The 25000-nt window shown below is 51.3% G+C and overlaps 3 protein-coding genes and 1 long non-coding RNA gene across 9 annotated transcripts in view; 1 reads left to right on the top strand and 3 right to left on the bottom strand.

Moving 5' to 3' along the window:
• Nucleotides 1-286: 286 nt before the first annotated feature.
• phlda1 (pleckstrin homology-like domain, family A, member 1) lies at nt 287-2617 on the bottom strand. Its single transcript, XM_030353877.1, has 2 exons — nt 1624-2617; nt 287-1229 (listed from the first exon to the last, which is right to left on the bottom strand). The coding sequence occupies exon 1, from the start codon at nt 2502-2504 to the stop codon at nt 1656-1658; it is 849 nt and encodes a 282-aa protein (XP_030209737.1). The 5' UTR covers nt 2505-2617; the 3' UTR covers nt 287-1229; nt 1624-1655.
• Nucleotides 2618-3201: 584 nt separating this feature from the next.
• nap1l1 (nucleosome assembly protein 1-like 1) lies at nt 3202-18589 on the bottom strand. Of its 4 annotated transcripts, XM_030353874.1 has the most exons (16): nt 18454-18589; nt 15872-15908; nt 14597-14682; nt 13614-13716; nt 12431-12572; nt 11370-11450; nt 8953-9081; nt 8326-8397; nt 8105-8244; nt 7605-7750; nt 7450-7469; nt 7075-7197; nt 6857-6889; nt 6693-6743; nt 5519-5556; nt 3202-4506 (listed from the first exon to the last, which is right to left on the bottom strand). In XM_030353874.1, the coding sequence occupies exons 1-15, from the start codon at nt 18569-18571 to the stop codon at nt 5551-5553; spliced, it is 1287 nt and encodes a 428-aa protein (XP_030209734.1). In that variant the 5' UTR covers nt 18572-18589; the 3' UTR covers nt 3202-4506; nt 5519-5550. The 4 variants fall into 4 exon arrangements, with proteins under 4 accessions (XP_030209734.1, XP_030209733.1, XP_030209736.1 ...); XM_030353873.1 differs by lacking the exon at nt 5519-5556; XM_030353876.1 differs by lacking the exons at nt 5519-5556; nt 13614-13716; nt 14597-14682; nt 15872-15908; nt 18454-18589 and adding an exon at nt 12961-12983.
• LOC115541934 (uncharacterized) lies at nt 12055-12360 on the top strand. The gene is made up of 3 exons (XR_003976435.1): nt 12055-12110; nt 12145-12272; nt 12337-12360. It is a non-coding gene; the product is annotated as an uncharacterized LOC115541934 (long non-coding RNA).
• Nucleotides 18590-23202: 4613 nt separating the features above from the next.
• The window catches only part of osbpl8 (oxysterol binding protein-like 8), a 33500-nt gene continuing 31702 nt past the window's right edge, over nt 23203-25000 (bottom strand). For all 3 annotated transcript variants that reach the window (XM_030353879.1, XM_030353880.1, XM_030353878.1), the window contains exon 24: nt 23203-25000. This exon is cut by the window's right edge and continues 1445 nt beyond it. The gene's annotated coding sequence lies outside the window, so the exon portion shown is untranslated.

Genomic DNA, 25000 nt, shown 5'->3' on the forward strand with positions numbered 1-25000 from the left:
CAATGAGCCTCACTTATTCCCAGAATAACCGCTGGTCAAAACAGAAAAACACACTGATATGAGAGAGAGAGAGAGAGAGAGAGAGAGAGAGAGAGAGAGAGAGAGAGAGAGAGAGAGAGAGAGAGAGAGAGAAACATAAAAAAAATGAAAAAATCCAGCTATAATTAATGCTAAGTTATTATAAAATGTATAGACCATCTACTCATATCTCATGTTACTCTAACACTACAAAACATCCATAAAAAGCCTTAAAACGTGTTTGAAATAATCCACTAGAAGCTCAACATATTATGTTATAACTTTATTCAAAGAACACTTGGACAGAATCAGTTTTCTACAACAGAGTGAAAGAATTGTGGCCTGGAATGTCCACTAAGGCGGTTACCCAGGGTTACCGACGGTAACTGACGGTTACCCAGGGATACCAACTGTAACTGACGGTTACCAACGGTTACCCACGTTACCCACGCTGGGCCGAGAGGGTGGGGGGGGAGGACAGGAGAGATAGGGAGAAAGAGAGACAGGAGGGGATAGTATAGTATAGAGTATAGAGGGGGTACAGTAGATAAAGGAGTACAGTAAAGGGGTACTGTCTCTCATTCGCCCTGGACCCCCTTTATTACATTAAAGGTACCCCTTTTATACAGTAAAGAGGTACGAGCTGGGACTTGTGTCAGGGCTAACAGTCTAAGCAGAGAGATTCTAGCATGAGCTAAGACACTGCAACAATAACTTTGTGCTGAACAACCTTCTGGACAGAGCAGGGGTTGTTACTACTGAATGGCTGTCAACTAATTGGTTCATTTGTGAAAACTAATTGGTAAATTGGTCAACCTGGATGACGCTACTCAATAAGGAGCATTGACGACAGGACGTCGTCATGAGAACATCCAAATCATCCTCATGTACCGGGGTCCGGTGGAGCGGATCCTAGCGGCTCACATTTGATTGGTCGGGAGAGGAGAGCTGGGATATGGTGTTCAGTGAAGGTCTCTCCTCAATCGACACGGTACAGATGTTCGCCTACACTCTGACAACATCAGGGTAGAAAAGACAGACGACATGGATATTTACACACTTCATAAATAGGGGGGAGGTGATGACCCGTCGGTCACGTCCGGTCCCGGTCTAATGTCTGTGGGGGTGTCTCCATGGGGTGATGGAGGGGGGAGAGGGTGCTGAAAGGTGAGGTGGACCCGGTTCTACTGTCCTCTTCTGGATCCAGAGACCTGCGGAGGACAACCCGTTAGAGGCTGAGACCAGCAACACGACGCGATGGGACCGAGACCAGAGATCTAACACGGAGCACCCAGTGGGAGAGCCCGGTGGTCGCGTTACGCACGGGAGCTCGCGCTCCCGTGCGTAACGCGACGTGTGGGACGTGACAAACAGGCGATAGTTCTTCTTAACCATCAGAAATCAAGTGCTCGACCATTTTATCAATATGACAACGTTTTATCATTGTGCTAATATCGCGATGTGAGTGTGTGTGTGTGTGTGTGTGTGTGTGTGTGTGTGTGTGTGTGTGTGTGTGTGTGTGTGTGTGTGTGTGTGTGTGTGTGTGTGTGCGCGCGCGCGCGCACGCGTGGGTAACCTCGTGCGTGCGCGCGCTGCCTCTCTTACCGCGGATTGTGAACGCGTCGACCGCGGTGTCTCTAGGCGACGCCGGGCGCCGCGCCGCGGGCGGTCTTGCCGTGTCCTTGAGGGGGCTTCCCGTGTCCGGTGGGGGTCTTGCCGTGCCCGGGCACCCCCACCCCTGGGCCGGCCAGCAGCTGCTGCTTCTGCCGCGTCGAGCGCACGGCGAGCACCGCCTGGCGGTTCTTGTACTGAACCATCTGCAAGGTGATCTCCGCGGACCAGCCCGCCTCCTGGGGGCTCCGGAAGTCCACCTCCCGCCCCTCCGTGGTCACCACCGTGAAGTACACGTACTTCCCTTTCCGCTCAACGCAGTCCACCGTCCTGATGTTGGCGAAGTGCAGCTGCTTGATGCGGCCGGTGTCCCCAGGCGGCTGCGGGTGGAGGTGCGGGTGGTGCGAGTGGTGGTGCGGGTTTGGGTCATGCTGTTTGGGCGGCAGCAGCAGCACCCCCTCCTCCGTCAGCACGCAGCGCTTCTTCTTCCACCGCTGCAGCAGCCCGTCGCCGCGCTTCTCCAGCAGGCCGTCCTTCAGCGCCTCGCCGCCGCCGCTCTCCAACATCTTGGCGTACGTGGCGTACGCGCCGCGCGTCTTCAAGCGCCGCGCGTCTTCACGCACCGCTACCGCGTGCTCGCTCCAGGGGACCCGCGGCGCGCCTCGTCGGGGAGGCGTTGGACGAGGAGCTGCTGCGGACTTAACGCGTCTGGTAGTCCGGTGGTCGTGCGGTGGTCGATGGGCGAGAGGGAGTGAGGGAGAGAGGGGTCTGCCCGTTTCGTTGATTCCCCCCACTTCTCCGCAGAGCCCCGCCCCCCTGAGTGACAGCCAGAGGGGACGGGGCTCGCGACGTTCAATTGAATATTTATAAATCATATACCGAACTAATTAAAGCTTCACATCTTCCACGTGAGGATTAGTCTCCCCCCCCCCCACCTCAATCGAGACCACTGGACGAGGCAGATGTTGGCGGCGAGTGACTCGATCCGTTTGAAATGATGTGGTGACGTCACTCGACGGAGCCCCCGCAGTCAGAGCGCCTGATGCTGCAGACCCCCCCCTCCCCCCCACTGCTTCTGAAACACCAGGATTCAGCTACTGGATGATACACTGGTGAAGTGGTCATACCCAACAGTAGTGTTCAGTGAGCAGGGTCATGTAGCTGTATGAAGGGATCATACAGGACAGTACTATTGTAAAGGAGTGTCTCCACTGATGTAAGTTTTCATACACTCTGCGATGTCAATGAATAGTGAGTGTCTTTGAACATCCTTACGGTACTGAAGCCACACATTATTTCCCTTTGACAAATTAACTTTTGGAAGTCGCTTTGGGTATAAGTCAGCCAAATGCCCCAAATGAAAAATGACTGCACCCACTTTCTCCTCGGATCGGTGACGTCTTCTACAAAACGCAACACACCACCTCTAGGGAGTAAACAGTGTGTGTACTCCCTAAAGGAGGCGTTTTGCAGAAGGCAAGTACAGTGAACATCGACTCCTATGAGTCAATAGTGAATAAACCAAGGTTACCTTAAGAGAGGCACCATAATGACGACTCAGAGACGGCAGCACACGTTGAACCAGTTTATTCATGAATATACACGTACAGTTATTGAATACATTGGTAACTTGTAGCATAGCATTTAACCCTGACAACAGCTGCTAACTTTATACCCTGGCTGTCCACCGGGGGCAGTTCAGACCACGAGGGGGGGGAGCCAATCATCTTCTCTTATTGCTCTAATGTGCTTCAGGCAGGGGGGGGGGGCAAACTTCTTATTGGTGCTTTGTTTCCTTCACAGTGATAAAGTTGAACTTTGACCCCAGGGGGTGGGCGTGGTCAGAGCAAGGTGTGAGTCAGCTGACCTTTGGGGCGGGACTTAGAAGTGACACACCTCCGACCTCGGGTTGGAATCTCTCTCTGTGCACTACGTCTGCCGGTCCCACACACATGCAACGCTCTCTAAAAATCAGACGAGGTTTCAACACCAGTTCAACGCCAGACACGACTAACCCGCTAGACGGAGGCTAGCACGTCAACCAGCCAGAAACAGGCTCACGTGTTAGCATGCAACCCGCTAGACTGAAGCTAGTGCGCTGGATGCTAACTGACGGTACAAAGTGCAGGGGCTAGGGTTGGGGAGGGGTTGGGGAGCTAACTGGTCCCGAAGGTTTGAGCAGCGGCGACACATGGCTCTGTTAGTTGACCTGGTCGGGTGCCGGCCAGGGATGCTGGAATGTTTGATTTAGGGAGTGGACCCGGGTTTCTAGGTTTGATGTGGGGGGGGGGGCGGGGGGGCGCGTCTCTAGGACCCTGATGACAGACTGGTTCTGATCCATCCTCCACCCCCGCCGGGTCCCAAGTGCTACAGAATCTTCCAGACCGACCCTGAAGGGCTGGAGAAATGGGGGAGGGGGGGGGACAGGACGGGGGATACTGGGGAGGAGGGAGTATCGTCACGGTGACGCTGCCTGCATCAGCTGTTGTCCACGAGTAAACACAACCAAAGTGAGAGTAAACCTAGCGGAGGATACCATGCGACCTGCAGGGGGGCTATAATACAGAGGAGAACACAACGGAAAAAAACCACGTATACCAGGGTTTAAGACGCTAAAATACTACGGGATCACTAGTATTTTAAGATGCTAAAGACCTCGTATACCGAGCCGGGCTCGCTGGGTTAGAACAGTTCTGGTAACAAAAATCTTAAACCCCTTTTCTCTTTTTTTCTTCAATTTATTTCTACCAAGAAAAATACAAAACATCATAAGGCGGTGCGAGTCTAGTAGGAGTCTTGTTACAGTGTCGTTAGTCCTCCGAGCAGCAGGGGGCGATCTCACTGCTGTTTACACTCGGGTGTTGGGTTGGCGTCCTTCTGCAACGAGACCATAGCGGAGAGGGAGGGGTTAACATGGCGCACACGCACACACTACAGGTGCATAGACAAACACGCACACCACTACACACTGCGACTATCCAGAGACAAGATTGGGGAGGTTGGGTTGAATCGTTCGTCTGGGAGGTCAACCAGGTAATGAAAGTTCAAAGGCCTTGTAATGGAGTCAGCATCGCAAGGCACACATCCCCAATGATGCCTTGAACACAAAACAAACGGCAGCCGACCTGCTCATAAAGGTAATGTGTGAGGTGTGATGGTTCCATTCCTAGTGCTCCCCCTGCTGGCCGGGGGAAATGCATGAAGGCCGTGGTAGACGTTTCAGTGAAAGGCTACAATAACGGTGGTCTTTGAACTCTGCTTGTCCAGAGACAAACGCCTTCATGAATGTGTTCCACCATTCTACCTGAGCTTCAACACCGATAGATGCTTTAAACACAGGACTACTCCGTACACAAAAAGGGTCCTACATTTAGTGGCCCTGACAAGGAAGTGGCCCTGACAAGGCCCTGACCAGGAAGCCCACTGCTGGAAAACATCTGGTTTTCCAGCATCGTATCAGAAGTAAAACTCGAAAGGCAGGTTTCCCCATGATTACTCAGATCCATATTCAACTGGTCAATCGGCCAGGTCTGACCCATGCCACTGGTCCTACTGGTGAGGACACCTGCTGGGATATGCTTTGTGTGTACTGGTCTGCCTTGGTTCAGTCTCGCTAAAGTAAACCCTGAAATTAGGAACATGTCCAGCATGGCGACGTCTAGAACGGGCACACAAGCAAACCAAACGGGTGGGGGGGAGGGGAGGCCTCTCAACATACAGAATAGCCCTGGTTACCGGGACGACGGGTTAGAGGGAACGCCACGACACCCCAACAGGTTAGTGAGGTGGAGGGAGACGAGGGGGAGAGAGGGGAGCAGAGGTGGAGGAGGATGGGGAGATGGAAGCCAGGCAAAAGGAAAGGTGATGGAGGAGAGCCATGGGTACCTACCAGGATATTGTTAGTGCTCTACAGACACCCCGCTAAACCTAGTGGAGAAACGTGATACACAGGCGCTGGCTTAACCAAGGCATCCCAGAGGAACACAACGACTGAACAGAGTGCAGAATACAGAAGGTCACGGAGCCCTGAGCATGGGTACTAGGGTCGTCTTGCTCCAGGTGCCAGGACATTCAGGTCAATAAGGGGGAGTTGTTCTAGGGGGTACCAGGATATTCAGGTCAATAAGGGATGTTGTTCTAGGGGGTACCAGGATATTCAGGTCACTGAGGTGTGTTGTAGGGTCAACCAGGACATTGGGGATCAGACCTCACTACCCTTTCCTCTTTAGGATGGATCTAGGTAGGGGAAAGTCATCTTTGAGGATAGAGGGTTGTGTAGCATGAAATGAAAGTTAGGATTGAGAAAGACTTGAAATACAAGAAGTGTTTTGCTCTAGTGTACTGGAATATGCACAAGTTAGCAAAGCCTTTATTCACCATAACCAGCTTTCAGCAGAGGGTCAGCTACTAAAACCACATTCATAAGGCATATCCCCGACCTATGCATAACCGCTTTATCCAAGGAGTCACTTATTCACGTTTGCAGTGTAAGTGGGTAAGCAGGTATGGGCATGCATGGGTACTGAATGTTATTGAGTTTGGTTAGGTTTCTAAACGTGGTGACATCAGGGATCCGGGGCACGGATCGGAGCACTTGACAATATGTATTCTGTATGTTGAACCCCAACAAACCAACAGCTACAGCAGTGGTCCTACGTCAAACAACAAAGGTAATAACCGGAGACCCCAAACTTATGGCGGAAAATATCAAATATGCTAATATCGAAACGCTGTGTTGGTGTGGCAGCGATGCCAGCTATAGCAGTAAAGTAATCATGTCTTGTTTACTTCTGTAAAGGTCATCAATCAGAGATGCACCTTACAGGCTAGAAGACCAGTAGGTGGTCTACAGTATCCTCCAGAAGGGGGCGTTTCACCAGTCTTCTGAGACGCGAGAGGTAGTACGAGAGATTATTTGTACAAAAAGGGACAAAATAATAATAAAAAAACCCCACATATAACCACATGGTTATGTTTAGCACGAGGACAGGTCTGATCAGGGACCACTGCGGTAGCCGTTTCAGTGCCACACCATCTTCATCACACAGGAGCTGTGGTCTTACCTTGGGATCGTAGTCGGGGTCGTTCTCCTCATCAGCCTCTTCCTCTCCCTCCTTATAGACAGACGGACATAGTACAGTTAGTGCTTCAGAGTCTTTAAGACCAGATCACCAAGGCAACACCTAGTAAGTTCTGTCTCAACCACCATCTACTAGTTTGGTCTTACCTCATCATCGGCCTCTTCTCCCTCCTCATCATACTGCAAAGGGAAAACAAGGGTTACCACGAGTCACCCTCATTCGTTCATCAGCACCTTATGGGTCAAAAGGAAACCTTGCATCTTTTTACAAGGTTACCACTAGTTTGGTGACAGTTTTAGAAGGGGTAACTCTAGTCAGTCGGGTGACGACCACTCGTCAGTCGGGGGACCACTAGTTGACTCACGTCATCGTCGTCGTCCTCGATGGCCTCGCCGGTGAAGTACAGCACGGCCCGGGGAACGATGCGCTCACGAATGAAGTGTCCGATCTCGAAGTCTGCCGCCAGGACCGCCTCAGAGTCCTCATCCTGAAGGGGACACGTTACCAGACACCGTTAGACCCCACCCCGTTAGACCACCCAGAGCGACACCATGGTAACCCCCCCCCCCAAGCACCATCACCACGGTAACGGGGTTACAACCATAGAAACTAGATGGATCGCTAGAGAAATACTGCATAGCGACACAGGATCACCATGGCGACTGTACCGTCACGGCCTCACCATGGTGACAACAGCCAGCCACCACTGGGAACGTCAAAGTAAAGTTCATCCACTCACCAGCTCTCCGCTCTCGGGCACTGGAAGAGGAAGAAGGACAGAAGGTTAGAGACCTCTCTAGGTCGACATGAAGGTGAATAGTCTGTGTGCAGCTCCCCTCTTTAGAGTGGGCTGAACCTCGAGGGTTCCTGAGGGACAGGTAGACCGCTCCTCACCTTCCGGCGGCGTGAAGAAGTTGAAGAAGGAGTCGTTGGGGACGGTCTTGGTGACCGTCCTCACCGTGCCACGGCCCTTGTGCTTCTGCTTCTTCTTGATGGTCTTCAGCGTTACGTTCTTCCCCTTGGTCCAGTCGATCACACAGCTGAGGAGCAGGAAACACCGGGGTCAACATCAGACCTTCTGGTCAGGACTGAGAGTTGGAGAGTCCGTCCCTACACAGACCCTCTGTCCGTCCATACACAGGACACGAGTCCTTCTGCATCACCCTTCATCAGCGTTCCCATTCTCAGGTCCATCCAGGCCCCACATTACTGGACCAATAACCCCCAGCCCTCTCAAGACAGAAAGTCAGAGGGAGGCCGCAGAGGAGGGGGTCGCCCTCCAGGGATACAGGAGGGTGACAGGATGATGTACCACGGCATCACAAGGCTATTTAGTGCCCTAAAGGACATGGAGCAGCTTTGAGCTCTCCATCCATGCAGTGAGCGGCACCTACCCGGTACAGCCCATGATCTCGGGCCCGTCGAAGGAGAAGGGTTCCGTCTCGTCGGGCTCGGACCTCATCTTGTAGGTCTTGGTCAGCAGAGTGTTGCTGAAGAAGTCGTTGGGCTCGAAGTGGAAATCTAGAGAGAAGCTCTGGAGGACAGAAAACCTTTCAGTTCATGTGTGGATCTAAAGACCCATGTGTGAAAACTGGTGTCTCGCGTCCCAACTCACCATGGGCTGTCCCGGGTCAGAGAACTTGACTTTGATGTCTTGTAGATGTTTAAGGATGGGTTCGTCGTGCTCCTGTGGACAGAGACAAAAGTTCACCAAACCCAGTTAACACATCCCTCCTCATGGAAGGTTATGAAATCACACAACGACATGTTGAACAACCCGTCTTCAAACATAGAAGGGCTCCATGTTCATCCCTACTGTAATCTAAAATGAGCACCAGTTTAAATGGCACTTATATAATGTATGCACTTTCATGTTGTACGTCCTGGCACTTAGGCAGGTACTTCATGTAGCATCTTATCCTAGCTAACTTGGTTGTATACGGGGAATGGGTTAACCTAGCGATGGTTAGTGTGAGGGGGATGTTCATGTAGGATGTTTCTAGTGTAAATATGGATGTTCATGTAGGATATTACTAGTGTAAAAGTGGATGTTCATGTAGAATGTTACTACTATAAATGTGGATGTTCACGTAGGATGTTACTAGTGTAAAAGTGGATGTTCATGAAGGATGTTACTAGTGTAAAAGTTGACAAGAAGCAGCCAGCAGGGGGACCCCCAAACTCAAAGCTCCCCCTGATTGGCTGAGCGGCTCTGGCTCACACCAGGCTCTGATTGGCCTACCTGGAGCATGTCGCTGAGCAGGTCGACGTTCTTGAAGACGGTGAGCCAGAACTCGGGGATGCCTTTAGGGTCCTCCTTCTCCTCATCCTTCTTCTCCTCCTTCACCTTGGCCTTCTCCTTCATCTCCTCCTGTTGGAGCACACAACAAGACTGCATCAAGAACAACTCCATCACCGACAGAGGAACACAACTCGTCATCACCCACATAGTCACAGAGGAACACAACTCATTCCCGACATACACACAACTCAACACCCTCAGTAAGAGGAACGCAACTCATCACCCACAGTCAGAGGAACACAACTCATCACCCACAGTCAGAGGAACACAACTCATCACCCACAGTCAGAGGAACACAACTCATCACCCACAGTCAGAGGAACACAACTCATCACCCACAGTCAGAGGAACACAACTCATCACCCACAGTCAGAGGAACACAACTCATCACCCACAGTAAGAGGAACGCAACTCATCACCCACAGTCAGAGGAACGCAACTCATCACCCACAGTCAGAGGAACACAACTCATCACCCACAGTCAGAGGAACGCAACTCATCACCCACAGTCAGAGGAACGCAACTCATCACCCACAGTCAGAGGAACGCAACTCATCACCCACAGTCAGAGGAACACAACTCATCACCCACAGTCAGAGGAACACAACTCATCACCCACAGTCAGAGGAACACAACTCACCCACAGTCAGAGGAACACAACTCACCCACAGTCAGAGGAACACAACTCATCACCCACAGTAAGAGGAACGCAACTCATCACCCAGTCAGAGGAACACAACTCATCGCCCTTATAGTCAAGACATTTCTGAATTCGAACTTAACCCTACCAGCCCAGACTGATGTCAGTAGGGCCAAAATCAAAACAGGAAAAGAGTTCAGGTTCTGGTCGGCGTCTACCCGTTATTGAGGTTTCTATAGAGGGACTCGTTCCTACTGGTTTCAGCTGATGGTACCAGCTGTATATAGGGAATCGTTCCTACTGATGGTACCAGCTGTATATAGGGAATCGTTCCTACTGATGGTACCAGCTGTATATAGGGAATCGTTCCTACTGATGGTACCAGATGTATATAGGGAATCGTTCCTACTGGTGGTACCAGCTGTATATAGGGAATCGTTCCTACTGATGGTACCAGCTGTATATAGGGAATCGTTCCTACTGATGGTACCAGATGTATATAGGGAATCGTTCCTACTGGTGGTACCAGCTGTATATAGGGAATCGTTCCTACTGATGGTACCAGCTGTATATAGGGAATCGTTCCTACTGAAGGTACCAGCTGTATATAGGGAATCGTTCCTACTGAAGGTACCAGCTGTATATAGGGAATCGTTCCTACTGAAGGTACCAGCTGTATATAGGGAATCGTTCCTACTGATGGTACCAGATTAGGGATGGGCGTGAGGAATCGATTACTCGAGTACTACTCGTTACAAATGAACTCGGTTGGTGGACAGGCAAACTCGAGTTTGCATATACAGACACAAACAAAGTTTTCTGAAGCAAATGTATCAATTTTCTCTCGGCGCCACTAACGCATGACGTGGGCACAAAGAAAATTAAATGCATCCATTTCCATGGCGCGTTCCGTGCCGTGTGCAGGCACGCCAGAATTCAAAAAGTTAAGAGATGGCGGTTAAAGCAAAGCGCAGCGAAGAATTGAAATACTTCAAAGAAATAGGAGATCATAAGGTGAAATGTAAAATATGCCAAGCGAAATCGGGCTACAAGAAAGTACTATGCGGCAACATATGCTCCTGAAACACAACGGTGAGTTCGGGAAAGCAGACCCGCAGCAACGGTGAAAGTGAAAGTGTGTCGGCTATTTTCACCGCCGCAAGACGCAGCTGTAATCCCGGGCGTGTAGAGAAGATCACAACGCTGAGTATTTCCATAGTCCATTTGCTGCCGTTTTATTTGCAGCTTTAAATTATTTGCAATGGTTAGGCTACTTGTTTCGTTTTTTTTAAACTGTTACAGGCCTTGGTTCGACGGGATTTAAATTGTGAGACGCATATTTATTTTTGTAAGGAAAATGTGTTTTGAACGTTTGCAAAAATAAATAATGAATACTCTGATAACTCTGACTGTTTTGATGGAGAATAAGCATTACATGTTTGGTTGGTAATATTGCCGTTCATCATCAGGCCCATTCCTGCTGCAGATGCGTTGCATTCTAAAAATAGATTTGATTTAACGAGTACTCGATTGATCCTCGAGGAATTCCTTCGATCACTCGAGTTTGGAATTTACTACTCGTGCCCATCCCTATACCAGATGTATATAGGGAATCGTTCCTACTGGTTTCAGCTGTATATAGGGACTGGTTCCTACTGGTTGCGGCTGATGGTCGCAGTTGTATACCGGTTCTAACGGGTTGTGCCTGGTTACTTACGGTCAGTTCTTCCTCCTCGGCGGCCTTCCACTCACACTCCTCGTCCGTGGGCTCGTAGACGGCCTTCACGATGTCGCTCCTCTGAGGAAACACAAGAGCGTTAGCATCACAGTAGCATCATTACCAAGCAGCTCACACTGGGGCTGACAGCTCGCTATTGCCCCCCAGGCTAAGAACTAGCTACCACCTCCTCCAACTATATTGAATATTTCATAATACCACACAAGTTTACAAGTTCAAGAGTTCAGCAAAGGTAAGGATTTGAGGTCATGTGTGGTGTCTGAATGTTGTGTCTTGTCCTTCCGAGGAGGATATGGGAGCTGGGGGGGCGGTAGTGCTGCATCAACAGTAATGAGAGGCCTAGTTAGCAGCCCCGGGGACATCAGCGGTTTGTCTCAGCAGGAGACACTGGAGCCATCAGGGGGGGCTGGGGAGTGAGTTGGATCTCAGAGTGAGACGTGGGGATCTCAGAGTGAGACGTGGGGATCTCAGAGTGAGACGTGGGGATCTCAGAGTGAGACGTGGGGATCTCAGACTGAGACGTGGGGATCTCAGACTGAGACGTGGGGATCTCAGAGTGAGACGTGGGGATCTCAGAGTGAGACGTGGGGATCTCAGAGTGAAGAGTTTCATGTATCCGTGATCAGGTCGTGTCCCGTGAGGCGTGTCAGGAGAGAGAGCGTGTGCAGAGTAGTTCCTGATCAGGACGGTACAGACCCACAGGGAGGGGGTACTGGTCAGGTGTGAGTGGGATGTTTGACGGGGTACTGGTCAGGTGTGAGTGGGATGTTTGACGGGGTACTGGTCAGGTGTGCTCTGGTTGACGGGGTACTGGTCAGGTGTGCTCTGGTTGAAGGGGTACTGGTCAGTCGTGAGTGGGATGGTTGACGGGGTACTGGTCAGGTGTGCTCTGGTTGAAGGGGTACTGGTCAGTCGTGAGTGGGATGGTTGACGGGGTACTGGTCAGGTGTGAGTGGGATGGTTGACGGGGTACTGGTCAGGTGTGAGTGGGATGGTTGACGGGGTACTGGTCAGGTGTGAGTGGGATGGTTGACGGGTACCTTGTCGAAGAGGGGCTGGTAGAGGGCGGCGTACTTCCTCTCCAGCTCGTGGACCTCCTCGTAGAACTTGGCCTCTATGTGGGCGCACTTCACCTGGAGGTTCTTCAGGGCGTGTACGCGCCGCTTCACCACCTTGGGAAGGCTGGAGAGAGGTGGGGGTTCATACGGGTGATGTGGACGGAAGGAGGGCAGAGTATGCGTGGTGCTACAAGCTCACCTCTACCGGTTTTTAGGTGTACTGAACAGCTTCCCTGCGATCGCCAGAGGCGTCGCCGTGTGTGTACAAGTAGTACTGGTACCTCGCCATGCTCGTGTACACTGGTTATACTGGTACCTCTCCATGTATCCTGAGGGCGACCCCACCAGGCTGTGTGTGTACTGGTTATACTGGTACCTCTCCATGTATCCTGAGGGCGACCCCACCAGGCTGTGTGTGTACTGGTTATACTGGTGTTACTGGTACCTCTCCATGTATCCGGAGGGGGACCCCACCAGGCTGTGTGTTCTGGTTATACTGGTGTTACTGGTACCTCTCCATGTATCCGGAGGGGGACCCCACCAGGCTGTGTGTTCTGGTTATACTGGTGTTACTGGTACCTCTCCATGTATCCGGAGGGCGACCCCACCAGGCTGTGTGCACTGGTTATACTGGTGTTACTGGTACCTCTCCATGTATCCGGAGGGCGACCCCACCAGGCTGTGTGTACTGGTTATACTGGTGTTACTGGTACCTCTCCATGTATCCAGAGGGCGACCCCACCAGGCTGTGCGTGTACTGGTTATACTGGTACCTCTCCATGTATCCGGAGGGCGACCCCACCAGGCTGTGTGCACTGGTTATACTGGTGTTACTGGTACCTCTCCATGTATCCAGAGGGCGACCCCACCAGGCTGTGCGTGTACTGGTTATACTGGTACCTCTCCATGTATCCAGAGGGCGACCCCACCAGGCTGTGTGTGTACTGGTTATACTGGTGTTACTGGTACCTCTCCAAGTATCCGGAGGGGGACCCCACCAGGCTGTGTGTACTGGTTATACTGGTGTTACTGGTACCTCTCCATGTATCCAGAGGGCGACCCCACCAGGCTGTGTGTGTACTGGTTATACTGGTACCTCTCCATGTATCCTGAGGGCGACCCCACCAGGCTGTGTGTGTACTGGTTATACTGGTGTTACTGGTACCTCTCCATGTATCCGGAGGGGGACCCCACCAGGCCGTCCAGCCTCTCCTGCAGCGCCGCCAGGATCTCTGGGTTCTGCATCATCTGGACCGTCAGCTGGCGGGCTGCAACACAGAGCCGAACACAGTGCACCGTCACATCACTGGACCAATCAGAGTCCACCGTCACGTCACTGGACCAATCACAGAGCACAGGCCGTCAGTGGGCCAGTCAGAGAGCACAGGCCGTCAGTGGGCCAGTCAGAGAGCACAGGCCGTCACAGGGCCAATCAGAGAGCACCGTTACTTCACTGAACCAATCAGAGGGCACCGTCACTCCACTGAACCAATCAGAGCACCGTCACTCCACTGAACCAATCAGAGAGTCACGTCACGTCACTGGGCCAATCAGATTACAGTCACGTCACTTGACCAATCACAGACTACGCAACCACTTCATGTTGAAGTGTCTCATCATACATAATTCAACACACGCTTCTACCAGATCCTCCAGCTCTGGCAGCATCTGGCAGACCTCATGTAGATGAAGGGAAGCAGTATGCCTCCAACACCCACAGAAGACTCTAACAAGGCCCTGAAGTCTTTGTTTTGTAAAGATAATCCTGCTCTAAAAATAGACGTCTAATTTCAGCTATGAAGGCAGCGGAGGGAGGCAGGAGATGTTAGTGTAGCACATCAAAGTCAGCTCAAAGCCCACTGGGTTCTACAAGCCATCGCTGGCCCAGACAGCCTCACCACCTCAAGCCACTGGCCCACGCAGCCTACATTAACCATCCAGTTAACATACACTGTGCTCCTCATACCAGGAGACCAGCAGAAGGAGCAGAAGGAGGAGCCTTAGAGAGGGACTCGTGTCAGGGCTGCTGCTCAGTGCGAGTAGTAGTGTGTGTTGAGGCGAGTGCGTGTAGTGCAATGTCTTGAGTGCTTAGTGCAGGTGTTTATGTGGTGCCAGGTGTTGTGGTGTGGTCTGTGTTCCACGCGGTACCTTTGCTGTTCTCATCATCTCCCGTCTCTTCCTCCTCCACCTCCTCTACGTCCTCCATGTCGGCGGGGTCCATCTCCTGCTCCTTGCTGCTCAGGACGAACACAAGTCATGTGATTAGTAACTCCGGGAGGCCTACAGGTAGGGGTAAGGGGTCACCTGGCTCTGGGAGGCCTACAGGTAGGGGTCAGGGGTCACCCGACTCTAGGAGGCCTAAAAGGTAGACTGGTAGACAATGTGGATCGAACCCAGAATCTTGTGTCTTGAGCCGACACACTAGCCCACCAGGTCCCCAGTCTGTTCAGAGTGGCGGTGTTTAACTGTAATAAGCACTGGGACCAGCCAGCCGGGACCGGCCAGCCGTGACCAAGAGCCACACAGAGCCTCTCCATTACACCAGTTAAGACCAACTATCGAATGACACTTAAGTCGGAAAAACAAAACTATTCATTTACACAAATGCGTGAAAATCAGGCACAGATAATAGCAAAACTACAGAATATGATCCATTTTGATGACCACACTTTTAGGAGAAAGAAAGGTCTGCCAGGGCGAGTGGCGCCCCCCACTGGCGGCCGAGTGTCAAAACACTGTATAAATGTCACCCGTCTGGACCGCAGGTGTTGAGTGGGCACTACCAGACCACAATGGAAAACAGGATGGACACAATGACGGCGGAGAGAGGGAGATACAGGCGAGACAGACCGGGGGGAGAGAGGGAGATACAGGCGAGACAGACCAGGGGGAGGGAAGGAGATACAGGCGAGACAGACCAGGGGGAGAGAAGGAGATACAGGCGAGAGAGACCAGAGAAACGAGGAGTCCTTGTGGTCTAGCCTTCTTTGTCCTCAGTCATTAAAGATTTAACAGCCATTTAACCAATTACAATATCTGCTCAACAGCCCCATCTCCTAGACTGATTAACATAATTAAGCCCTCTCTTCCTGGCCACAGTAATGATAGCCTGTGTTCCTCCAGCGCCTGTTAGGGTTCCTCCAGTCTAGAGTGCCTTAGACCCTACTGCTCTAGACCCAACTGCTTTAGGCCGATGTACATTAGTCCTGTAAAAGTTCTGTTACTACAGGAAAGGGAAGAGGGACAAGACTGAATAGAGCAAGTCTCAAGAGAGCAAGTCTGAAGAGAGTGGAGAGAGAGCAACAGACCAGTGGTAGAGAGAGACAGAGCGATTGAGAGAGACATGCAGAGGGAGAGAGACCAGCAGTGAAGAGACCGCAGGGGAGAGACCTGGACACTAAAGTGGAGAAGTGAGTTACTTACTTGTCGAGGTCGGCCATCTTAGCGGAGTAGGGTGGTGCTGTGGAGAAACCAGAGAGACCATTAGGAGGAGAGCAGAGTGACCATTAGGCAGGAAGAGGACCAGGATTAGACTGATGCAGTCAGCAGACTGTTGGGCTGGGAGGTAGTATGGGACCAAACCATCTATTCCCACATGGAAGAACAAAACGAACCCCCCCAGACCGGCCAACAATGAGGAGGCTTCAACGGCACTCAGTCCTCTGGTTGTGCTGGGCAGCTCCCAGAGTCCACCAGTAGAACAGTGGGGTTGTACTGGACTGCTCCACCTGTTGTAGTAAGTTGTAGTAAAAGTAATTTGATGGTTCTATATAGTCAACGGTAAACTCTTTGTTCTGCTTCCACATGCCAGATTAAACCAGCGTAATCCAGATTATGTTTGTCTGTTTTAATTTACGAGGTTTAAACCTTTAGTGACAGAGGCAGCATCGTGTGGGGGGGTATACGGAACTCACCTCAGACCCCAATCTACACCACCCAGGACAGGCCGTCCTCTATACACCACAGATCTTCCTCATCTAAACTTCCTCTTCTGTGGTTTTGAGGGGAGACTAGAGGGTTCCGTAAACAGCTTTAATGATTGTTTGGATGCCTAGCAGCAACTAACAAAGTTAATAATTTAGTCGACTCTGTTTCTACATGTGATGCTACAGGACTGAGGGTGTGGCAGTAGAGGAGGTGTCAGGTACCAAATGCACCAATCAGCTTGGGCTTAGCTCCACTACCTTCACATGGCCACAACCAGACCAGTACAGGGGTACACATGGTCACACTCAGACCAGTACGGGGTACACAACGTGGTTTCACTCAGAATTAAAACGCTTCAAATATCTATATCTCCATCTTAATCTACGATAGTCCTAATTATTAAAAGGAAATTACTTTCACATCACCGAACTTGCAATTAAGTATCCAAAGACAAACAACTCTAACCTTGTATAGTAAACTCAATTTATTAATGTGGAGTTCCCAGCGTTAAGGACATGGTGTAAAACCAGTGCTTCTCTAGAACCGTTGGTGAGGATCCCATAGTCAATGATTCAGACATTAAATGCATAACGGAACACGCACGACTTCAAAGTAAAATTCCCCATTCCTCTATAATTCCTGATGAATATTATTGTTGACATTATTGTTGGACTAAGGATAGGAAACTCAAGTCAGCTGTCCCTAATAAGCCTGACAAACCCTCTGAAAACACAAGCTCATTGCCGATGCATTATGGAAAGTGTGTCTGATTATATGGAGGTCTACCATGGAGAGGACGTCAGGTTGATGAACCTGAATGTGTTGAGCTACAGCAGCGTGGTCTACAAGAACATCCTCACCCACTCCACACACAAAGGAAACTCACCAAATGATGAACAACAGTTGGTTAAACTTTTATTTTACGTTTTCCCCCTCAAAGCAAACTTGAACCTGAATGCCAGTTCAGCTCCAACCAACCGCTGTCCGCCCACATGTTGAACAACCAAGCATCATCCCTTCCACACATGAACACACCATCCCCTCACCATGCGCTCACCCCTTAACCACTGACCCCATCCTAACTTTACCCTAGAAAAACACACGCCCCTTCATAACTTCACCCAGTAATCCCTTCACCCATACTCAACTTCCTCACGTCACCCCACAAGCACTCACCCCTTCATCCCATCACCCCATCACCACTTCACATTTTCATCATATAACCAGTAACCCCTTCACCCATAACCACATTCACCCCTTTACCACTTAGCCATAAACACTCACCCCTTCATCACGTCCCCCAGTATCCCTTTCACCCATAACCACTCAACCTTTCATCACGTCACCCAGTAACCCCTTCACCAATAACCAAAGTCAAGACTTCATCACGTCACCCCATAACCCGCCAAGCCTCTTCATTATACAGGCCCGCCAGCGAAATCTGATAATTTGACAGTAGGTCCACGGTTGGTTAGCAGAGTTAGCCTAGCATCTTCCCCAGTCCATCCCCAGCGCGTGGGGCTAGCTCACTAGCTAGCCTCCGCTAACCCCACGCTAGCTCTGGCTTAGCTCCCCTGCTAGTTTGATGCGCACTTTGGGCTGAAAAGTGAAGCCTGGCATTAGGGGCTCCTGTCTAGAGGCACTTAGCCCAACTAACCAGCGGGGTGCCGATGCTAGGGTCCCGACGCGGTGCCCTAGCATCACGTTGGGCTAGCAGCGGCGGAACCCCTTTTTAACGGGAGCCTCGTCACCGAAATAAGGTCAAGACCGAATTAAAATCCGCGTCAACGCAGAAGTCCCAATATACATTTTAAACTATAGGGTCTCCTTTAGAGGACCTCATCTGAGACCGAGGACCGGACCCGCTGACAGACCGGGTCCGGAGGGGACCGTGTGTCAGCGATGGGGGGTCCCGGGCGGACCATCATGGAGGAGCGCGATGGCTGCTGTCTTCTCGAGCCAACAGAACCGTTAACCATCGCGTACCACGGTGGGCCGACCAGAGTTCCCCGCGGCGGGCAGCTGCACCCTACCCCCCTACCCCGGGTGTGGTGTCAGAGTCTCAACGCGGCTCCTACCTTGTGGTGCGGGCGGTGAGGCTCGGATGTGAGGCGGGGAAGCGGACCGGGGTGAAAACACTCCGCTCTGATGGCGGTAAAAAGGGAGAGAGATCCCGCCGCCCGCGCTCATATACATTCAGCGTCATCACGTAAAGCGGTGGTCACGTGTGGCACGCCGCGCATGGGCGGGGCCGCGAGCATCCATAGCAGCATGTAGCCATACAGCTAGTTATCACATAGCTAAGGTCTAAAGCTAGTTAACCTGTAACTAAGACCTAAAGCTAGTTCAGCTAAGACCTAAAGTTAGTGATCATGTAGCTAAGACCTAAAGTTAGTTATCATGAAGATAAGATCTAAAGCATATTATAATGAAGATGAGATCTATGTCATTTTATCATGAAGATAAGATCTATAGTATATTATAATGAAGATGAGATCTATATTATACCATCATCTCTGAGACACCAGCTCTGTCTAAGACCCACACTGACTCTATATTTCAATTCAATGTCATTTAAAAGAGTTTTATCTGTATGGAAAATATACATAAGGAATATTGATAGTGATATTGCAGATCACTAGACGTTGTAGGAGGGTTTTGTGTTATTGTTTGTGTTCTGTGAATCTCTCCAGACACTGAGTGGGTGAATCATTCATCACTTCAGCGGGCTGAAAATAAAATACACACCTCTACTCCCTCCCCCTCTTACTGTCATCACCTCTCTCTCTCTCTCTCTCTCTCTCTCTCTCTCTCTCTCTCTCTCTCTCTCTCTCTCTCTCTCTCTCTCTCTCTCTCTCTCTCTCTCTCTCTCTCTCTCTCCAAAGGTCAGATCTGTGATCGGATGTGAGGGGAGCTTCCCTGAGTCATGCAGAGAGAGAGAGAGAGAGAGAGAGGGAGGGACAGGTAGATGATATAAGAGAGAGAGTAAGGGAGAGAGAGAGTAAGGGAGAGAGAGACAGTAGAAGAGAGAGAGATTCTTATGATGTCAGGTGTGTCCTGAAGGCTATATCTAATGTCCTGTTGGTGAATGAAGGGAGCCCTGGGAGCAGAGCAGGTCTCATCCTCTGATACTCACCTCCTCCCAGAATAACCAAGACATCGTCTCCTCTCAACATCCTGGAAGACATTCAGCAGGGGGGGGCCTCTTTCTCTGGGGCCCTATGGGCGCACGTGGCCCCCAAGGGGGGGGGGGAGGCCCTGAGAGGCCCCTCCCACCCCTGGGCTCCAGAAGAGCACCCCCACCTCCGGGTGCTGACCTCTGGGGCCCGGACCCCCTCCCGAGGGTGGAGGAGTGAGTACACCTCGCTGTGTCACCTGGTGTCTCCGTTGCCAGGGAACCGATGGTCTCTTAGCAACAAGCAGCATGGTGGCCTTTAAAGATATAAATAAGCTACACACACACACACACACACACACACACACACACACACACACACACACACACACACACACGTGCACACAAACATGCCTAATTGCCTACACACACAGCCACACACACGGAGGAGGTCCTCAGCTTCTGTGATGTCACTAGTGAGTCCTGACATCATGACACTGCAGCAGACTGACGCTCTGCTTAGTGTTCTGCCCCCCTGCTGGGGGCCCGTCAGGTGACCTGCTGACCAGCTGGTCAGGTGACCTGTGGTAAGGTGGTCAGGTGACCCGGTGGTCAGGTGACCAGGTGGTGGTCAGGTGACCAGGTGGTGGGCAGGGGAACTGGTGGTGGTCAGGTGACCAGGTGGTGGTCAGGTGACCTGGTGGTCTGGTACGGGTTGGTGGTCAGGTGACCCGGCAGTATGGTCATCACCAGCAGCATCTCCGGTAAGGGGAGATGCAGGGCTACAGCTTTCAAATATTAATACTGCTTCCTGTGCCTATTACTCCCCCCCCCCCCCCCCCCCCCACACACACACACAGACGGACCAAACACATACACACAGACAGACAGACAGACAGACAGACAGACAGACAGACAGACAGACAGACAGACAGACAGACATATACGCACAGACAGACAGACAGACACCCGCACACACACATACAGACAGACACACGGATAGACAGATAGACAGACAGACACAGAAGCACACACACAGACAGACAGACAGATAGACAGATGGACAGACAGACACACACGCACACACGCACACCCACACACACGTATGCACACAGACAGACACCCGCACACAGACAGACACGCACACACACACACACAAAAACACACTCACACAATCCAAGGAATAATTGAGGGAGAGGGAAGAGAGAGAATAAGTGATGGTGTCTTTTCTTAAAGAGAGCATGAATACTTTAACAGGACGGACCGAAACTGACAGACACAAAGGTCCGGACATGTGACCTACATGAGGAGAGAGGAGAAGAGAGGAGAGGAGTAGGAGAGGAGAGGAGATGAAGAGAGGGGTGGAAGAGAGAGGAGAGGAGACGGGGAGAGGAGAGAGAAGAAGAGAGGAAAGGAGAGGGGAGGAGAGGAGAGTAGGAGAGGAGAAAATAGGAGAGGAGAGGAAGAGAGGAGAGGAAGAGAGGAGAGGAAGAGAGGAGAGAGGAGAGGAAGAGAGGCGGAGGGGGGAGGGATCTGTAGATCAATGACTTCATCTCTTGTGCCTACAGTTTTGCATCATGTATGTTATGTTATGCATGCAATGTTGTGTATCACGTGGCCCAAGTGGGGGTACTGATGGCCCAGGGGGGTTCCTGATGGCCCCGGGGGGGTCCTGATGGCCCTGACTGACGGCTGATCCCGCTGATCCCCCGGGATCAGAGGAAACTCCGCGTCGGCGCTCCTCTTTGTTCCGGCCGGCGGGCCGGTTCTGGGGAGCGGTAATCCTGCTGCATACCGACGGGACACGTCACCGCTACACCCTACCTCCATCACCACCCCCTCCCCCTCCATCAGCCCGCTACACCCATCTCCATCACCAGCGCCCCCCCCCCCCCCCTCATTCACAAATCCCTCCCCCTCCATCACCCCGCTACACCCACCTCCGTCACCACCCCCTCCATCACCCCCCCCCCTCCATCACCCCGCTACACCCATCTCCATCACCACCCCCTCCCCCTCCATCATCACCCCCCCCCCCCTCCATCACCCCGCTATACCCTACCTCTATCACCTCCCCCTCCCCCTCTATCACCACCCCCTCCCCCCTCCATCACCAGCCCCTCCATCGGCCCCAACACCCTACCTCCATCACCAGCCCCTCCATCGGCCCCAACACCCTACCTCCATCACCAGCCCCTCCATCGGCCCCAACACCCTACCTCCATCACCAGCCCCTCCATCGGCCCCAACACCCTACCTCCATCACCAGCCCCTCCACCACCCCCTTCCACTTTACCATCTATCCATTACTATTCATTTTTCATTGCAATAACTTATGATCGTTTTTGGGGTTATCTCCCAAGCTTGCTGTGAAAGCAGGTTGGGTCCCAGACCCTCAGTGACGATAGGGACCAGTGGATTAGGCGTCGTACTGCTCTGGAGAATAAGGTAGGCTCAGGACATCAAACCCAGAACCTATCAGCTTGGAGGTGGAAGCCCTACACCCTGAACCACCACCGCAGCCTTCTGCTCTCTGCTGAAGTACATTCAGGCAAGACCCTCGAACCTTCCTCTGCGTCGAGGGGGCCGCGCAGAGACGGATTTGGGTCGGGGAAAGGGAGGCGGCTGATTATCTGGTCCCCGCAAGTTACCTCGGAGATGGATCACCATGGCAACAGCAAAGAAGAGCAGAGGAGAGAGGAGACGGGTTGGAGAGGAGGCGACAATAGGAGGCAAAGGAGATGAGAGGGAGGGAGAGAGACACAGACTGAGAGGGAGAGAGGGAGACACAGACAGAGGGAGAGAGACACACACACAAAGAGAGAAAGGCTTATATGTGTATGTACATATAATATATATAAATGTGTATAGATGTATACATAGACGGAGGGAGAGACAAAGAGGGAGATAAAGGCTTATATGTGTACTGTATTCAGTATATACAGCTTATATATATATAGTTTGTGTTTGGGTGTGTGTGTGTAGACTGTCTATTTGTGTGTGTGTGTGTGTGTGTGCGTGTGTGTGTGTTTGTGCGGACTATGTGTGTGTGTGTGTGTGTGTGTGTGTGTGTGTGTGTATGTATGTATACAGTGACTGGAAGCTGGTCTGATCCGTGTGTGAAAGAGAGAAGCCCTCAACAGCACTTTTATTATCCATAGATCTATCTCTCTTGAAATCTAGTGACCTATACTGATGAGCCAGCAAACACACAAGCGCGCGCGCACAGACACACACACACACACACACACACACACACACACACACACAGTGAAAGGACATTATACTGAGGAATACAGTCCTGCTCTATGCTTTGTGGTTCTGCACGCACAACTTTAAGGACGAACAGACCTGCTGGATGACACCTTGTTGTTTAGTAGTGACCCTTCGTTATGGTTGGTCCTCACTAAGCCAATCAGCGAACAGGACCTCAGAGCGTGCGGATGACGCATGGAGATCAGCGGGTGGCTCCATGGTTGAGACACGTGGCACAGCGCCCCCTCTAGCGGCCGTGAGGCGTCAGGACGGCACAGCTCCCTTTTAGCGGTCGTGAGGCGTCATGACGCTAACCTGTCGGGTCGCTGTGCTGGACTCATCACGTTTACAACAACAACAAAAAAATTAAGTTTGTACGATTTAAGGTTATTTCTAATAATGTGAACATGAATGAATTCAGACTCAGGACACAATGACCGACACCCAAACCAACCAATCAGGGTTCAGAACCAAAGCGGTGGGACGGCCCACATTTTTTTTATTTGGTGAAACTTTATCGCTTTACAGTCGCCGTGAAATCATCATATTGCTGAGTTTAAAAGAGGTGTGTCCAAGCCAGTCACATGACAAACACGAAGTTAAAATCAACAAAATATTAACATTAGAAAAGCAAAGACAAAAAGCGTAAAATATAGCCAGATAAAAAACAAAGTTAAACAGAATACAGAGAAAGAGAGTGAGAGAGAAAGAAAAAGAGACACAAAAACAGATGAGGTGAAGAAGAAAGGATCGATTGAAGAGCGAGATGTACAATCCTCTCATCCTCCCTCTCTCTCTCTCTCTCTCTCTCTCTCTCCCTCTCTTCTCTCTCTCTCTCACTCCCTCCCTCTGTAGCAACTTTCGGAGCCTGTGTTTGTGTCACTTTGACAACAGTGGGTGGGGTCAGGATATATTGAGCCAATGAGGGCTCTTCTCTAAGGCATCATGTGGCACATACTGACACTACTGATTCCTGTAGGAGTGTGTACTCTCTATCAGTATACTGCACTGTGAGTACTGGGTATAGTGGGAGTCATGGAACTCTGTGTGTTTACCTCCTAGGGGGGCCCTGCATTAGTAAGCAGGGTTGAAATCAGTACAGGAATAGTACTAGTATATAGTAGTGGTAGTATGTATACTACAGTGGCAGTATTAGTACTGTTATACAGAGTGAAGTGGAGCTGTGTGTGTGGAGATGCAGATGGAGTCGGCCACTTTGTTATTTATTCAGCGTTTTGATGATTGTGTTGCGAGTGAGTTGGAGGTGATTCCCCTACAGGTGAACCACAGTACAGGTGAACCTACAGGTGAACCACTGTACCGGTGAACCCCAGTACAGGTGAACCTACAGGTGAACCACTGTACCGGTGAACCCACAGGTGAACCACTGTACCGGTGAACCCCAGTACAGGTGAACCTACAGGTGAACCACTGTACCGGTGAACCTTCAGGTGAACCACTGTACAGGTGAACCACAGTACAGGTGAACCTACAGGTGAACCACTGTACAGGTGAACCTTCAGGTGAACCACTGTACAGGTGAACCACAGTACAGGTGAACCTACAGGTGAGCCACTGTACAGGTGAACCCCAGTACAGGTGAACAAAAGTACAGGTGTAATGAAGAATCCCAAGGTGCCTTCACTTTTAAACTCAGAGGGCAGCACACTCACTGAAGACATCTAGTCTGAAGTTGTAACTGACCACTCCCACCTGACCTCCGCCCTGACCTCACCCCCCCTCCCCCTCCCTCCCTCTCCCTCCTCCTACAAGGCACAGGTGATTCCTCTGATCTCTACATTCTATGGTGCGGACACACGGATCGGCTCCGACGGCTCTTGGGACACACTGAGACATGAAGCACTGCTGGACTCGGAGTGCAGGAGGCTGTGTTGCCACATGAGGGCTCCGCCAATCAGAAGACTGTGGCAACCCAAGTGATTGGTCTGTAGTGACACAAGCCCGCCCGGGTGTCTGTCTTCAGTATGGCAGGGACAGGTGAGCTAGGATGGGTGAGCTAGGACAGGTGAGCTAGGACAGCGGAGATAGGACAGGTGAGTAAGGACAGGTGAGCAAGGACAGGTGAGCTAGGACAGGGGAGATAGGACAGGTGAGTAAGGACAGGTGAGCAAGGACAGGTGAGCTAGGACAGGTGAGCTAGGAGAGGTGCGCTAGTAAAGCCAATACTACAAGACACTGGGTGCATGATACTGGCATGTACACAGAGGGTCTGGTCCAATCTGAACACAACAGGT

The sequence above is a fragment of the Gadus morhua genome, chromosome 4 (genome assembly GCF_902167405.1).
Source record: "Gadus morhua chromosome 4, gadMor3.0, whole genome shotgun sequence".
In the NCBI taxonomy this organism is placed as follows: domain Eukaryota; kingdom Metazoa; phylum Chordata; class Actinopteri; order Gadiformes; family Gadidae; genus Gadus; species Gadus morhua.

Excerpts from the sequence above, each read along its gene's own strand:
- nap1l1 (XM_030353873.1), bottom strand. The coding sequence starts at position 18,571 with ATGTATATGAGCGCGGGCGGCGGGATCTCTCTCCCTTTTTACCGCCAT. Across the intron at positions 12,573-13,613 it reads CCCTCCGGATACATGGAGAG|CCTTCCCAAGGTGGTGAAGC; the intron begins GTACCAGTAACA and ends ACCTCTCTCCAG. Across the intron at positions 4,507-6,692 it reads ACCCCGACTACGATCCCAAG|AAGGACGCCAACCCAACACC; the intron begins GTAAGACCACAG and ends GTCTCGTTGCAG.
- phlda1 (XM_030353877.1), bottom strand. The coding sequence starts at position 2,504 with ATGATTTATAAATATTCAATTGAACGTCGCGAGCCCCGTCCCCTCTGG.